At 42.7% G+C, this 12,092-nt stretch overlaps 1 protein-coding gene across 2 annotated transcripts in view; it reads left to right on the forward strand.

Moving 5' to 3' along the window:
• Positions 1 to 12,092, forward strand: part of zfpm2a (zinc finger protein, FOG family member 2a) — a 123,919-nt gene that overhangs the window by 107,989 nt on the left and 3,838 nt on the right. For both annotated transcript variants that reach the window (XM_010885219.4, XM_010885220.4), the window contains exons 6-7: positions 9,314 to 9,520; positions 10,149 to 10,373. In XM_010885219.4, coding sequence (XP_010883521.2) covers positions 9,314 to 9,520; positions 10,149 to 10,373 — 432 coding nt within the window. The remainder of the gene's footprint in view (positions 1 to 9,313; positions 9,521 to 10,148; positions 10,374 to 12,092) is intronic.

The raw sequence follows: 12,092 nt of genomic DNA on the forward strand, positions 1-12,092 counted from the left end.
ATAATGAATGCAGTCTCGCCATTCAAATGCAGCCATAAGCACACAGCAGATAAGAATTTAATTAAATGTAGATTAAAACCAAACAGGAAAACACACTCGCTGATAATTTTTTATCACGTCCCCTGGTCATATTTTCCCGCCTCATACTTTCGACTGACTTGTTCTTCCTTGGGCTACAGCTTTTCAGCTTGCCAAAAGTGGCGAAACACCTCACACATCTCGCTGTGGCGCCGTGAGATTGTGTAAAATGCATAACGAGGGGCGGTCACACGATTAATCAGAATTCTCATGTCGGGGTGGGGGGGGGGGGGGGGTTTGAGGGAGGGAGCGGGGGAGACAGAGTTGGAGGGAAGGAATTAGTTGCCTCTTCCCCAAATTTGCATCATTTTTTCCAAAGGACAATCCCAGCACTGTAGGCAGGGGGAATCATATCTCACTCCACAGGAAGGAACAATCACAATATTGCCACAATATTGAAATAAATGTCACCTTCACATCCTATCAAATTGTCCATACTTGCTAAACATGATGTTAGCTAGCTAGACGGTGGTGCCTTGAAAGCATGCCTGATCAGTAAGGTTATTTTTGGTTCTGACCACAGCCCGTTCTCTACAGAGTGCGTAAAGCATTCTACTGTAGGCTGAATGGTAACCTCTGACTAGAGGGAGTTTAAGGTTTAAACTGTAGTTGAACAGACAAGAGGCGAGCTGGAGAAGTCAGCTTAACATGTGATACATAGAGAGAGATAACATATTTTAGGGGAAATTAATCAAACCCACATTTCAGTATTTGCACAATACCTTTATGTTCATCAGATTGAAGCCCCAACCCCTCACAGGTATGCTTTCACTGTTCACAATTATAAGTGTGTGAATGGAATTAAAATAATTAATAAAAACACTGTGTAAACATTGCTATAGTGGGTTTGAATATGATCCAGCCAACACCTGCTAATGAGAATATTTGACAGGCTCATGTTTATTACAAGTTATTAAGCATTATACAGGGACATGTAATATGTTACTAAACCTCAGAATCCTCTGTCCAATAAAATTGTTTAAATGAATTGGTACAAAGAAACATGCGCTTCTACTCACAATGATTTATTTATGTCAGTGGGAACAGTTTTTTTATTTTCTATATTTTATTTACCATAAAAGGTTACAATCTTAATATGGAAAAATAATTACATTTGCTAGGAAAGTGTGGCAATCGTGAGTAATTAGCTTTTTAATTTCTGAGCTAAGGCTATTTTCACACTTTAAAATGGAGTGTTTGGTTGAAGCAGCAGCCAGCTGAGACTGAAACATTGTGGCTGGTCTGTTGGCTCAAACTGCCACAGCCACCAAACTACTGCCATCTCTGCTCCTGCTACTGCTGCCGCCTGTACCCGCCTGCCCACCACGCTGGTGGCGCGTCTCAGTTCCACTCTATTACCCTCATGCAAGCGATTGGCCTTTTCAGTGGGGAAAAGAGCAATTTCCTGTCGCAGTCTGTTTGATCAAGTGCTAAACCCTTGTGATCAATAGAGGGACAGATGTCGGCTCCAGATGGCTGCGTGGTGATACCTGGGGCAGTGAGGGGCCTTGCCAGGACCACAGAACGGCAGCGTGGCGGGGACAGCGAATGCTCCCGTCGAACCGGCCACCGCAACACAATGTGACAAACGCAATTAGGCCTTTTAGCTACACATTACTTATTTCTCCCGCAAACTGTCAGACGTTTTAATTAGCGCGTACTTTAAGCAATATGTAGAGGAACAGGAGTGCAGAGGCAGAGGGCATGTTGGGGTAGGATGCACGGAGGAACGGTGTCTGTTGTGGGGGCGGGCGTCTGGACTGAGAAGGCTGGCCTGTGGGTGTTGTTGTTGTCCTGATGTCTGTGTTTACTGGCTGCCTCTGTGTCTGCCTCTGTGCCTGCCTCTGTGTCTGCCTCTATGTCCGCCTGTCTCTCTATCTGTGGCTGGGCTCTGGGGACCGCAGCAGGAAACAGGCCTACTAGGTTGCTCTTTCAGACGGGCGCACTGGAACCTTTGCAGCACAATGTGTGTTCGTAAATTAGGTGAGCTACGTTTACCTGTTAGGCTAAACACAACTTTGCTATATTCCATTTTCATTCTCTTTCAGATCATCATGTCTGAGCATCGCAAAATGGTTGACAACCTAGGCAGGTGCATCTCTCATCTCCCCCTCTCATCCCTCTCTCAGGAAATAAATAAATGATGAAATGCCATCGCCAGAAGGCCCAAATAAACCTTTCCAAAAAGAGAGAGTGGCCCATTTTAAACGGCGTTGGGGCATTTGCATTAGGGCTGGCATCCGCACACCCGGCAGGCCATGTGGTGCCATGTTGGAGGAGCTGCTTCCCTGTGTCACTCTCCCAGCTCCTGGCCCTCCCTTTGGAGCGCGGCCGTTCACCTGCTCCCCTGCTCCTTCCCCGAGTGGCGTGATAAAAAGGGGGATGTAGGCCACCGGACACAGCTGGGGTCCTGGGACGGCTTTGCTTAGATCTCTCTGTCCTGGTGGTGGTGGTGGTGGTGCTGGTAATGGAGCTCAACACAGCAGTGGCCTGTCACAGGGACCTTCATGTCCCATTAACACGTAGCCTGGTCAGGACAGAGAGCCAGGCCCAAGCCCCCACCACCACCACCGCAACCACCACCACCAGGCTCCCCAGCAGGGGCCCCAGTAAACACATGTCGCCTGGCCGCAACCAGGGCCAGCCCAAGCCAGGGGAGACAACACACACACACATACACACACACACCCGGGAAACCAAAAGGACCACAGTTTTTCAACACCAAATTACACCAATTGAACATCAACTTTTGTGATGATGAGAATCTAGAAGGAATTTTGCAATTTTTGCAACACGAAAAAGGGTACTGGATCATAGCAATTACGGAAAGTGTTGGTTTGTGTCATTCTGACATGATTATATTCATAACATTTTCAGAATAGGATACATTTCAAAACAGTTGCTCATAATTTTGGCTCATATATTTGTAATTTTAATATACATGTAAATTTTATTGAGATGTCGTTGAACCAATTAATTTTAATATATAATATGTATATATTAACTGTAATGAAAATGTGGCTTTTAATACCTTTTCAATTAATAATCTCTCAGTTCTTAGACCATGACAAACAAGGGGGTACACACGTTGATGCTTAAGGAGTGACAAATTAATTTATTAAAATCGCTAACAAAATGTTCAACTACTAAAGAAACACAAGCTATGAGGTGTGGAAGTAGGCATATAAGGTGTAGAGGACAGGCGTGGATGAGTGTTGAAAGGTGTACTTAACCAAAAGCCACAACAAAACATCAAAAACAATAGATGCTCAGGAAATGACACACTCCAGGAGAGGGAACCAGGAACCTTTATTCCCTGGTCTCTCCCATCACAGGTGCAGCTTGTCACATTAACGACCCAATCAGCTCTGCCTACCATCAACCTGCAGAAAACAAAGAAACACACGCAGAAGGAGGCAGACGCAGGGAGAGGGCCGTAATAAAAAACATTTAGATATCTCATCGCTCTCCCTTCCTCCCTAAGACAAACAGTTACTTGCCAATATCATTTTCGGTGAGCAATGGAAGAGATTCCTGGGTCTCCAGAGATTTGCTAAAGAAACGCAATTTAACAATAAATGCAAGAATGTTGTGTATACACTGTGTAAAATCCTCTTAATTAGCATTGCCAAAGACTAGGAATTTTGTTTTACATATTATCTTCAGAACTAGGAAAGGGGGTATAAAATTGTTGAGCGATTATTCTGAAATGTGTTGCAGTTTAGTTTCTTGTAGTTGTTATGAATATATACTTGAGGCCTGGCAGTGGTATCCTGTTTGAGAATCCTGGTTTCATTTGGGGATTCTGACCCTTACGCTGTTTGCTCAAGGCAGTTGAAGCTTTCAGTGCTTGCTATCGTCTGCAAAACACTTGACGCTAAAATTAGTCTGCACACTGTACTTTTATTTTCAACAATGCTTTTTTATTTACAAGAGATCCTGTCAGCCATTATGTTATGCTTCCAACAATGTGTATTTGCTGTAGAAATTAACACCTAAGGCTGTAAGGATTTTCACAGAATTGTGATGGCGGGTACAACAGATCTATAAGCACCATAATAATTTAGATATTATAAATATATACACAAAATGATCTTCTCAGATTGTTTTTATTGCAGAAACATAAATGAAGGTCATAAGAATACATTTTAGTTTCTTACGTTGTCCTACTCCTCCATGAATAAATGGACGGGGTCTGTCTGTTTGACCTGCTGCCATGTTTAGTGTGTCTTTGCATCAATGTGATATCACAGCTATGTGGCTTAGCAAACATCTTCTTGGTGCTGATTTCTGATTTCAGCATGAGAAGAGTGCCTTCTAGTGGTGGACTGAAAAATAATAGCGAGAGGCCAAGGTATTGAGAAGGGCAGAGCTATTCAACTCTGATCCTTAAGGACCAAAATACTACTGGTTTTTGTCCTCTCTTTTAGCTAAGAGACTTATCCAGACCTGGGATAGCAGGCAAAATGAATTAACTACTAGGCAAAATCTAAAATCTTAGTTTCAGCCCTCCCTGGACTAGTGTTTAAATAGACCCGGAGAATGGAATGAGGATTTAGTTGTGACATGTTATAAGGTTATTGTTGGCAGCTAACTTCCGTTTATTCCATACCACACCCTTTAACAGTAAGACTGTTTGACCTATTAGTGGCCTTTCATTTGCACTCTGCCATGGAAGTGTTGAGGGGAGTCTCATTCAGCTTTCACTCCGCCTGTCTGTTCTGCTTGCTCTGCCTGTTGTCTTAACCTGATTGCTTGACAACTGGCTGTCATATTATTCTGTCGATACTCAATATTTGCTGTTATTCATGAGGAAAGGAGTTTGTTTAGTTTCCGTTTACCTGTGACTATAGGCTGTTGTTGGTAGTATTGTCTTCTGTTTCCAGTACAAATACTGTAACTTTGCACTTAATGTCTGTTATATTTATAATTTGGTGAACCATTGCTGTGTGATTGGTACCCCTGCCTGAAATCTGAACAGTTGTGTTATCTTCCTCAGCATGTATAAACAGTGTTGTGGCATGCAGACAACCCTCATTCAAATGCCGTTGGTCAAATGCTCGTGCATAGGCTGCTGTTCAGACCCAAGGCCTGAGTTACTGCCTTGTCCTTGGTCATGGAAAATACAACCAACACATCTAAACTAGGAAAGCCTTGAAACCACATTTACAAACATTTACAACTTGATACTCATAGGTGTCTAGACGCTGTCCCTGGTTAGCTGTGTGACCAGTGCACAAGGAGTCAGGGCTGATTTAGAGATGCCCAGTACTCTCAGAGCCTCCCCAGTCCCACTCATTTCTCTGTGTTCTGCAGAACCGTAGAACACACACGGTGGTCACAGGCAGATGTTCCTCAGCCATGTTATGTGGAGAGGAGTGATGCCGCGGAGGCCTGGCCTGTGCTCTACTTTATGCTGTCATGTCCTCACTCTGCATTGAAATAGTCATTTGTCTGGACAGATGGGAGAGAAGAGTGCTGATGTGCTTAACTACGCATTTTACAGCAAACTATTAAAGAGTTGTGCTGTTTACACACAAACATTTGAATACCTGTCTGCAGGCCAGTTTAATTATACAAACCCGTCTGTTATTTGGGCTGCTTTTTTGTGTCCTTCCGGCACTCTCTCTCTTTCTCTCACTCTCTCTCTCTCTCTCTCTCTGCAACAAGGCTGAAGATATTTGTTTGTGTTTTCATTAAGATACGGAGTGTTGCGCGTTCCTCATAACCTCAAGTGTCTTCTACTCTCTGTTCCTCTCCACCAAGGAAGAGTCCACATTGTATAGGCTATGGTGCTCTGGTGCTCTCCACATAGGAGGAGTCTACACATTGTATAGGCTATGGTGCTCTGGTGCTCTCCACCAAGGAGGAGTCTACACATTGTATAGGCTATGGTGCTCTGGTGCTCTCCACATAGGAGGAGTCTACACATTGTATAGGCTCTGGTGTTCTCCACATAGGAGGAGTCTACACATTGTATAGGCTATGGTGCTCTGGTGCTCTCCACATAGGAGGAGTCTACACATTGTATAGGCTCTGGTGCTCTGGTGCTCTCCATCGACATCCTTTAAAGTAATTTAAAACTGAATAAATAAAAGTTGGCCTGTGATGTTTGACTTTGAAACTAAAATCTCTGAGATTTTTAGTCAGAGGATGAGGGACGTACAGTGTGGTACGATTCATCTTTTGACGTTTGATTAGTGTAAGTACTTACATGGACGAGCCCCCCATCTCTCTCTCACGTACATCTTTTCTTGAATTCCGTCATATGTTCATCTTCAACTGCATGTTCAAATACACCATTAATCAAAGGGAATAGAAGGAATGGGCATTTAGCCAGCCGAGCCCCAGTTGCCGGGCCAATGTAGAGCGGGTGAATATTGTATTGAGAGAGAATGTAGAAAGCAAAGCAGTGTTTTTTAATTATCTGGACTACGTACAGGATGCCGTTTTCTGATTGTTTTAATGAAGCAGCTGGCCTATTGTCTCTCCTTAATTCCTCTATTGTTTTTAGAATATGTCATAGTTCTTTATTCTTTTATCAGGTGCTCTGCAGGAGGATCCAGCACAATAGCCTTCATTCCAACTGCATTGGCCACTGCACAAAGCCAGGCAGGCAGCTCATTGCAAAGAGCTATAGTAGCTAACAGGCAAAACAGTGCAAATCACACAAGGTTCTACTTTTCAGCCTTTCCCCTAGTTTTACGTATGTACAATATCAAAAAAGGGGAAAGAAAGTGGCCAATGTTATGCGGATCAACTTTTATGAACTATTCCTGAAATCAGTGTTATTCAAACTTTTTTTGCTGCAACGCTTTTTTTTCTCCATATTTTCTGGGGACCCCTTGGGGGGTAGAATCCCGGTTCTCCTAGTGCACATTTCATTGACAACATTCCAGCAGATGTCGTCCCACAATAACAAACTGAACAAATTGGTAATTACTAAACTTTTAATTGCTGAGCTGTGCAAATGTTGTTACTCTCAGAGCAAAATATAGCAGACTAGGCTATTTATGTTGCCTATTATGACTGTGATTCGTTAAATTAAGTAACATATATTTCAGTGACGTGAAAGTTAATCCAATTAACTTTCTCAAAAAGGTTATAGTCCCATACCTACAATTAATATTTAACATTTCTATAAAAAGCTAAGAATGGCAACCCCTTGGGCAACCCATGGACATTGATCCTTAATACCTTTTCTCTAAATGCCTGTCTTAGCAGACTCTCTCTTCACAACAGTGACTCTGAGTTCTGTCCTTCATTTTGTTCAAACCCAAAGCTAACACATCAGATTTAGCCTACAGCTAATCATCCGGCATTGGACCAGTGTGTTGGTGCTGGCCTGAAACCGACATTTACTCTCCTTTGGGTCTCCATCGGAACCATGATTTGGAAGACGAAACCGTAGTCCTATTAAGCCCTGAGGCAGCCACATCTCAGTGGATCTCCTGAGCATCCATCGATTTGTATGTCCCAAATGGCACCCTATTTCCCCTTTAGGACACTACTTTTAGCCAAGGCCCACAGTGCTGGTAAAAAATAATATGCTATATAGGGAATAGGGTGCCATTTGGGACTAAGTTTCCATCTGAATTTGTTGGTTCTCATAGATATAAAGCTCTCCAAGCTGTGCATAGTGAGACAGAATAATAATCAGGGTTAGGAGGGGGGCAATGATGTGAGTCTAACATGAGCTTCTTAAAGCATGGCTTCTTAAAAGAGCTAGCATGGCTTCTTGAAGGAGCTAGCATGGCTTCTTAAAAGAGCTAGCACAGCTTCTTGAAGGAGCTAGCATGGCTTCTTAAAAGAGCTAGTATGGCTTCTTGAAGGAGCTAGCATGGCTTCTTAAAAGAGCTAGCACAGCTTCTTGAAGGAGCTAGCACGGCTTTTTAAAAAAGCTAGCATGTCTTCTTGAAGGAGCTAGCACAGATTCTTAAAGGAGCCAGCACGGCTTCTTAAAAGAGCTAGCATGGCTTATGAATGAGCTAGCACAGCTCCTTAAAGGAGCTAGCACGGTTTCTTAAAGGAGCTAGCGATAACTGCTACTATCTCTCACACTTTTCTTGCACAGAAGTTAGACTTTGAAAGAGTACCTATTTGACTCAACCAGCGTTACTCCTCTGACATATTTAAAATAACTTTATTTCCAGTGCTGGTGTTGCCGATCAGGGCTTTTCATTTTACCATGAATGTGGTGTAAATATTAGGAAATTAATTTGTAAATGTGAGTGGTGGAGTTAAGACCAATGTGAGGTGGAAGGGGGAAAGGTGTGGAAGGTCTAGCAGAGAGGAATGATCCATCCCGGGATGTGTGTGGACGTTGGTAACATTCCATCACATCATTGTAACTACATGTCATTCTGCAGTCAAAACTGTCTACATCAACCTTTAAAACAAGTGAAGTCTATGTTTTGTGTTAAAAAAATAATGTAATCATTGTCTCTGTAAAGTGTAGAGAACGGACCTATGAGTGGGGGGCAGTTCTCTCTATGTTCTACCCTTCATACCTCTCCTCTCCTTTCAGACGCTTATTTCCAAATTACAGGTCCTCTCTCATCCTGACACTACTCTGTCGGAGTGTTTGCACATCTTTCAAAGCTAACAGCGTCCCATAATTAATTGTCCAGCTTTTCTCTGAAACAATGTCCTAATTCTGCCATTTAGCGTGAGCGTATCATGGTTTGTTATTATCTCCCCAGCCAGATTTTTGTAAATAGTCATATTAAAAACTTTAATCTCTTCAAGGGAAAATGAAGTGCAGCTGAAAAGCCTGTCATGTGCAGGAGATAAATATTATCTAAGCTCAAACCTTCTTCTTCCCACTCCCCCCTTCCTTTCTATATCTCTCCCTGACTTAATGATTATGTTCAAAAGATTTCACTGGAATGTTTAATCCCTAAACACAACAATCTAATAATGAAGAGGACCTGATTCAGTTTTATGTTATAATAATGGAGTGTATTGTATAGATGCAGCACACAGACCTACTCCAATATATCCCAGTGGAGTGTGACATTTCGTACTACTCCCGGCATGACATTGTGGGTTTTTACATGTCAAAGTAACAGTTCTCTTCTGGACATCATTCCAAACCCACTGGACCCAAGCATCCAGAGAACAAAACCTCATCAATACTAATACGATTATTACTGACATGGACAACAGCGTATGAATAAGCTGAGCCACGGGTCATTTTCTGTGTGCTGACCCGTTCCCTTTTTGTCTTCCTCAGGTGGCCAGCTGTGGTGCACCACCACTAAGAGCATCATGGAAGGCGAGGAGCTGGTGGCGTTCGCCGTGGACTTTGACTCCCGTCTTCAGGCCATCAGCCACATGTCTCTGACTGAGGGGATGTACCCCGCCAGACTGCTGGACACCATCCAGCTCCTGCCCCAGCAAGCCGCCATGGCCTCCATACTGCCCACCGCCATCGTCAACAGTCAGTGTGACAGTATACTTCTCTGTGACTCCATGCGTAGTCTGTGTAGCAGTCTCACCTGGTCAACGTTTTCAAATGGCGAGCTTTCTGACAAAACCTCAGAGCGCGCGGTAGGGAAAAGTGTACCGGCTGTAGACAGCATTACCGCACTATTTACAAACTAGGGTGCCATTTTGGACACTGCCCTAATAAACAAGAAATTTCTGTCTATGGGCTGTAGATTAACCAAGTTGAGTCTGTGTTAAGAGTGGTTGAGATAAGAGCTGTCGACCTTCAGTTTGGGTTCACATAAACACAGGCTAGGCTCCCACTAACCTGTTAATTGCAAAATACAAGCTTCATGCAAATAGTGCATTTGTTTACTTAATAAGGGCTATCTGGGTTCAGCCCGACAGAGAGGCTGCTCTGCTGCAGGCAGATGGTCCAGTGTTTCCGCTTGCCCTTCATAAAGGGCACCAACCTAGTGGTATCAACACAGTCCTATCACAAGCCTGGGTATTACAGTGTTTTCACATGGCTTTGAGGATCAGTTCAGAGCTGAAAGAGGCGGTATATGTGTGTGTGCATGAGTGAATGGGTATGAACAGTACATTGACGTGCTCCCCTTTGTTTTAACCTCCCTCTCCAGAGGACATCTTCCCGTGTAAGGCTTGTGGGATCTGGTACCGCAGTGAGAGGAACCTGCAGGCCCATCTGATGTACTACTGCAGTGGCAGGCAGAGGGAGCCAGAGAGCCAGGGGGAGGAAAATGACAACGGACCTCACCAGACCCCCAGCATCTGCCCCTTCCCACAATGCAACAAGAGCTTCACCAGTGCCAGAGCCCTGGAAATGCACCTGAGTACACATAGTGGTGAGTAGAGACTTAATAATAGTAATTACTAGTAGTAATATTAGAAGAGTAGTTGAGTAGAGATGTACTGGTAGTAATATTAGAAGATTAGTTGAGTAGAGATGTACTGGTAGTAATATTAGAAGATTAGTTGAGTAGAGATGTACTGGTAGTAATATTAGAAGAGTAGTTGAGTAGAGATGTACTGGTAGTAATATTAGAAGAGTGGTTGAGTAGAGATGTACTGGTAGTAATATTAGAAGAGTGGTTGAGTAGAGATGTACTGGTAGTAATATTAGAAGAGTGGTTGAGTAGAGATGTACTGGTAGTAATATTAGAAGAGAGGTTGAGTAGAGATGTACTGGTAGTAATATTAGATGAGTGGTTGAGTAGAGATGTACTGGTAGTAATATTAGAAGCGTGGTTGAGTAGAGATGTACTGGTAGTAATATTAGAAGAGTGGTTGAGTAGAGATGTACTGGTAGTAATATTAGAAGAGTGGTTGAGTAGAGATGTACTGGTAGTAATATTAGAAGAGAAGTTGAGTAGAGATGTACTGGTTGTAATATTAGAAGCGTGGTTGAGTAGAGATGTACTAGTAGTAATATTAGAAGAGTAGTTGAGTAGAGATGTACTAGTAGTAATATTAGAAGAGTAGATGAATACATTAGATTGGATTCAACTTTATTTTCATTGAACAAGTACAGTACAACGACATGTAGTTAGCATCTAACTAAAAATGTAAATAGAAGAGGGAAAATAATTAAGGAATAGGGTGCCATTTGGGACTAAGTATTAAGTATATGTATATTACAAATGGAATGTATAGATGTGCAAAGAAGGCAAATGCAGTAGAAATGACAATACTAAATGTGCAATTAAGGCAAATAGAAGGCAGAGCATTTACAAGTGTTAAGTATAGTGTATGTTACAAGTGGGATTATAGTTGTGCGGGTACAAATGGCAATTCTAGATTTGCAATCGAGGCAAATTAAAGTAGGGTAGCACGTGCAGAGATGGCAGCAATGAGGCCCCAAGGTAGACATGTATATGTAACAACTGAAAAATGCAAGTGCAATGGCAATTCTAAGTGTGCAATGAGGGCAAGTTGGAGGTGCAAGGTGGCATGTGCCACTGAAATGCAGGGATAGCAGCAGTGAGGTTCCCAAGGGAGAACATGTACCTGTAACAACTGAAAACGAGCTTATCATACTTTACAAGGCAGTGTCAGAGTCCTGTAGTACAAAGAGAGTAGTGCAACAAGGTCCCTGAGAGGAAGAACTAAGCGGTGTGTGGGTGGGTGTGGTTAGTGTTGGGGCACAGAGTTCAGCTGGGTTACAGTAGATGGGAAAAACCTTTTACTGAGCCTGCTGGTGCTGGTGGATGAATAGCAATGTACTGGTACTAATGTTTAACAGTAGTAGAGTAGTAGTAAAGTATAACTTATCTTTTTCAGTCATTTTAATATAGAGATTTCTAATCAATAAGACATGCAATTTCAGCATGACATTAATCAGGTAAAATGAATGGCAATTCGGCAAAAGAAATGAAGATCTTAGCTCTAGAAATACACATATTCCCCTGTCAGGCAATGCAGATGACAGGTTATCTTTCAGCCCCAACAATCAGGACAGTTTGGAATAAGCTTAGCGTATTTCATCAGTTTTAGATTGTTGCTGTAGTTCACATTAAGGCAGAGTGGGAGCGAATCTCAACAGTGTCCTTTTATTTCCCTCACAG

The sequence above is a fragment of the Esox lucius genome, chromosome 20 (genome assembly GCF_011004845.1).
Source record: "Esox lucius isolate fEsoLuc1 chromosome 20, fEsoLuc1.pri, whole genome shotgun sequence".
Classification (NCBI taxonomy): domain Eukaryota; kingdom Metazoa; phylum Chordata; class Actinopteri; order Esociformes; family Esocidae; genus Esox; species Esox lucius.